The following is a 4,390-nucleotide window of genomic DNA, read 5'->3' as shown; positions in this document are numbered from 1 at the left end:
GACGATGGGGAGGAAAACCTTATTGTCTAACATTATTAAACAGTCAAGGAAAGATTCTTGGAATAAACGTTTCTTATTACAGGTCATTCCTGTGACTTTACAAATAAAATATTTTGTTTTTATTTATGTTTACCTAACCGATCATTGGTAAAGGTATTGATCTTGAAGTATATTTCCAATTTTTTTATTATCATATCCTATTTTTATAGAGCAAAACCAGTTTTCATATTATGGGTCACTATAGAAAACATGCCTGTTGGAAGGGTTGATTTATTGTATTTGCATATATGTTGTTGCTTAATAAGTTTGATTATTTTTACGTGTCTAAGCTGGTGGTCCCTGAAATGACAGTAATAAGTGAAACAATAGGCCCAATTGCATTTTTTCATATTAAATACGATTTATTAATGTAATAATTTACAATACTGCCAAACTGAAGAAAGCAGAAGCACTGAATACTGACATTTGGATAGCAACAGAAAATAAGTTTACATTCTCACAATATATTTTGAATAGTGTAGTTCTCTTTGCCCCATTTGATGCATTCTTGCTTCAGTACTGAGCTCCATCTTCTTTGTATGCAAAATAGACCGTTACCTTCCCAACACTCGTCTGCACTGTTTCAGAAGCCCCCACCACCAGCCAGCAGCCCACGCCATAGGCTACACAGGGGACACCTGCAACACGTGGACACATTTGTCCATGTTTAAGCCGACACTTCCATGAAGACTTCATTAATTGGATGCATCAAATAAAGAGGACACAAAGAAGCACATTGCTGACCACACATACACAAAACTAACCTAGATTGATGACTTTCAGGATGGTAAAGAACGTGTCTTCTATATCCAGGTTCTGGTGGGGTGCCTTTGAGCAATGATATTTGATAAAAGGGAAGCAGCCTGTTCTGAGTATTTGATAGTTAGTTCCAGAGACACTCCAGTTGAAGTTGGACAGTCCGAACTGGTCGTTTTCTACGGCGCTGTAGGGGACACAGAAGGAGGTCCAGGGGGGCAGACCCCGCTGCGTGAGGTGGCAGTCCAGCACCTCTGAGGCGGTGGGACGGGGTCCCGTTCTGCCGAAAGTGCTTGGAAAGAGCACTACCTTAACAAAGACGTTATGCACCCTTCTAAATACTTCCTTCATGTTCGATTGCATTGCGTCTTTTGACCTTGGAAGTGTCTAAACTGGCAAAAACAGTGAAGGTCAGATCAACATGGTGTGCATGGTGGAAACTTCATCACTGCAGAACCAGGTGGTCAAAACGTAGCCGACAATGCGGGCTCAAAATAGACGAGGTTAAAAGCGGAGAGAACGGGTTGACATCCAATTCTATGTGAGAATATCCGTTTTCAGTGTTTCGGCTGCCAAGTAGGCTAATGTCATGCAGAAAGAGAGCTAAACTTTAATGAGGAAGGCGCGTTACCACCGACATGATGAAGCTTTTGTGTAGCTTTGCTACACAGAAAAGCAGCCGACATCGTGTTTTCCTTCACGGGGTTACACTTGATATATGTATATATATACAGCTCTTTGCGCATTTCATACCTCAGATAATTGTATATTTACAATTTCAGCCTACCGAAATTGAATGACAACATTCTCTGGTCGGCTACTGTGGCGGTGTTCAACTTGTGCCTCCGCTGTAATCATCCGGCTGGAAACGGAGCTAAACCAATGTTTCCGTTCAACGACTGGAACCACTCCAATGATCCCCTTGATTACCAGACCCAATAACCGAAACGGAAACTATAAAAGCTGTTATGTTTTTATTTCTCATTTCTCATTAATCTATGTTTCTATAAGTGACTACATTTATGAACTAATAAAACACAATTATTTAAAATTAACTAGATCTAGCCTAACTATAATATAACGTGGCCACAATATTGTGCTTCAGCTCCTACATAGTGGGATTAAGCTGTCAAAACCCCATGCAACCTAACAGTATTCGGAAAGCCCTTAAGATGTTTCAGCCTCCAACGCTTGCTCTTTGTTCTGAATGGCCATCTGCAGCACACCTTCAATGTCCTTCAGCAAATCCTAATAATGATATAAAAAACTTCAACATATAATCACTACCCCAGCTTTTGCAAATCAACAGCATCTCATCTACACACTCTCTATGGTATAGAGAGAATGTAGAAATGCCCTGTGAAAGCTTGACTGAATATACAACATAACGTCATGATGAAGATGAAGGGAGCGATCGTTAGGTCATCAACGAGGTACCTTGAAATTAGTGTCTCCTTGTGTTTTAGGGGATGATATTTCCTGATGAATGACTGACAGATTCCGAGCAAAGGTCACCAGGGATCCCAGGAGATCGTCACCGACGGTTCTATTAATGACACCCCAAACAAACGAGTTTACTAATGATCCCATCGCTGCCAGCCCAGAAACAATCACCTTGCTTATCCGCAGCGCTCGGTAAATGAGAACTTTCAACTGACACTATTGCAGGTCTTTAGGGGAGGGACGGGGCCGTGTTTCACCATTATGCGGCCATTAGACAGGATGAGGAAGCCAAAGGATTTGTGTGATAAATATACTAAATAACCCTCTTCTTTGAAGATGCATAGGGGGATTATATTCTTAGTGTGCAAAGTGATCGCAGACCCTAATCCATTGAAATTACAGTCTTTTGTCTCTGTCTGTGGAACCGTGGTCATCTAAATTGCGTACATGTCATCTGATGACGTTAGGAGATGTGAGGTAAATGTTTGCACGTAGCCCTTCTACTGTTCATGTTTTTTTTATGTAGGAATTGTTTAATAGATAAGCAACTGAAAATAATGCCTTGCATATTATCAGTAAATTTGAACAGATTTGGAAGTATTAGAAGTACATTTTAAGGCTTTAGTGATATACATTTGAAGTGACCTTATTTCTAAGTGATGCTTCACAGATTTGGACTCAAAAGTGAAGGGTCATCCAACTCAATGGATGGAGAGAGGGGGGACTACAATAACTGTAACAACGCAATGTAAAATATACTTACAACATCCCAATGCTGTGTCTATCACTGCTGTCATGGAGAACAAACACAGTGCCTTTCTTAGTCTGTAACACAACACAACACAACATCACATGTCAGTGGACATTATGGACCTCTCTCTCTCTCTCTCTCTCTCTCTCTCTCTCTCTCTCTCTCTCTCTCTCTCTCTCTCTCGCTCTCTCTCTCTCTCTCTCTCTCTCTCTCTCTCTCTCTCTCTCTCTCTCTCTCTCTCTCTCTCACCCCTGAGATAGAATCAATCATAAGAGACAGTGGGGTCAACATTGTGTTTACCGTTGTGTCGTAGCCGATGCCGTGAGCCTTGCACATGCTGAAGAACACGCTGTGGTAGAAGATGGACAGGTTGGTGTGGAGCAGGCGGTTCACTAGCACGGCGTAGCGGGGGCCCACAGCATGCTGGGAGAAAACAACAACAACAACAGAACAGCGAATCACTGCACAATCAGGTCTAGTTGGGTTTGACTGCCGGCTGAAAGGTTCCGGGTTTGAGCCTCCAAGGCAGTCTACTGCGCAAGGTGCCTCACCCCTACCTGCTCCGTAACGACCTTGCGTGTGAATCTGTAAGAGTCTCTGCCTAATGACTCCACACTGACTTCTAAAACATAGTTAATGGTAAGTTACCAGTAGCAGGCGTGCCTGGAGGTCATTGTGCTCACTCATCTCACACACTTTAAAAACTCTTCACAGGGATCAGCCATTTCTCCTCCAGATTGTCAGCACCAAATGCCCAACGGCAATTACACTTCAGTCAATAATAAAATTGCAAGACAAGTGGTTCCCCCTTTTTTTTTTTTTGCCATACAAATAATTAAATGTTGAAGCTAATAAGGTACGAGATACACTCCCTTTACAACACTTGAAGGACAAAAAAACAAAAAAAAACTCCTATTAATCACAATGCAAAAATCGCTTAGAAAAGCATGACCTATATTGTCATCAACGAGTTTTCAAAGATTCGGAGATCCTCAGACTCTAGAAATACATACAAAAACAAGTAACGCTCCAGAGGTTGAATACATGGAGGTGGGATATAGTTCATAGAGACCCCCGCCCCGGGCCCTGTCCGCCCCCTGGGGGAGACAGCAGCAGCGGGCTCAGACCCGCTGAGCTCAGGAGGCGTGCCATAACTCGCCGCGATGGCCTCATGTTTGTAGCTGTCAGATACCGGACCCTCGCACGACGATAAAAGCGTCCAGCAGGGATTTAATTGTGTTTGTAATATGCAGGCCCCTAATGATAGCCGGGGCTAAAGCCATTAACCAGTGCAGGGGCTGAATAGCTGTGCGGGGAAACACCAGGCTACTGGCTAACAGTTTGATCAAATAAAACAAACTGGGTTCAACAAGCGTAAACTCAGGCATGCTGCTAATAAAG

General features: G+C 42.7%; 2 protein-coding genes across 2 annotated transcripts in view; both read right to left on the bottom strand.

Annotated features, from left to right (window-relative positions):
* Window positions 1-375: 375 nt before the first annotated feature.
* c9h15orf61 (chromosome 9 C15orf61 homolog) lies at window positions 376-1,653 on the bottom strand. Its single transcript, XM_060062051.1, has 2 exons — window positions 804-1,653; window positions 376-677 (listed from the first exon to the last, which is right to left on the bottom strand). The coding sequence occupies exons 1-2, from the start codon at window positions 1,156-1,158 to the stop codon at window positions 553-555; spliced, it is 480 nt and encodes a 159-aa protein (XP_059918034.1). The 5' UTR covers window positions 1,159-1,653; the 3' UTR covers window positions 376-552.
* A 101-nt stretch (window positions 1,654-1,754) lies between these two features.
* Window positions 1,755-4,390, bottom strand: part of iqch (IQ motif containing H) — a 24,004-nt gene continuing 21,368 nt past the window's right edge. Inside the window, exons 18-21 of the mRNA XM_060061603.1 lie at window positions 3,290-3,412; window positions 3,002-3,063; window positions 2,233-2,341; window positions 1,755-2,043 (exon numbers count right to left, since the gene is read on the bottom strand). Coding sequence (XP_059917586.1) covers window positions 1,963-2,043; window positions 2,233-2,341; window positions 3,002-3,063; window positions 3,290-3,412 — 375 coding nt within the window. The 3' untranslated portion in view covers window positions 1,755-1,962. The remainder of the gene's footprint in view (window positions 2,044-2,232; window positions 2,342-3,001; window positions 3,064-3,289; window positions 3,413-4,390) is intronic.

The sequence above is a fragment of the Gadus macrocephalus genome, chromosome 9 (genome assembly GCF_031168955.1).
Source record: "Gadus macrocephalus chromosome 9, ASM3116895v1".
NCBI lineage: Eukaryota > Metazoa > Chordata > Actinopteri > Gadiformes > Gadidae > Gadus > Gadus macrocephalus.
This window is presented reverse-complemented; position numbering and strand designations above follow the sequence as displayed.

Bases quoted from the DNA above. Each gene is read 5' to 3' on its own strand.
- c9h15orf61 (XM_060062051.1), bottom strand. From the start codon at position 1,158: ATGCAATCGAACATGAAGGAAGTATTTAGAAGGGTGCATAACGTCTTT. The intron at 678-803 runs GTTAGTTTTGTG...CACGTGTTGCAG, and splicing joins CCTGAAAGTCATCAATCTAG to GTGTCCCCTGTGTAGCCTAT.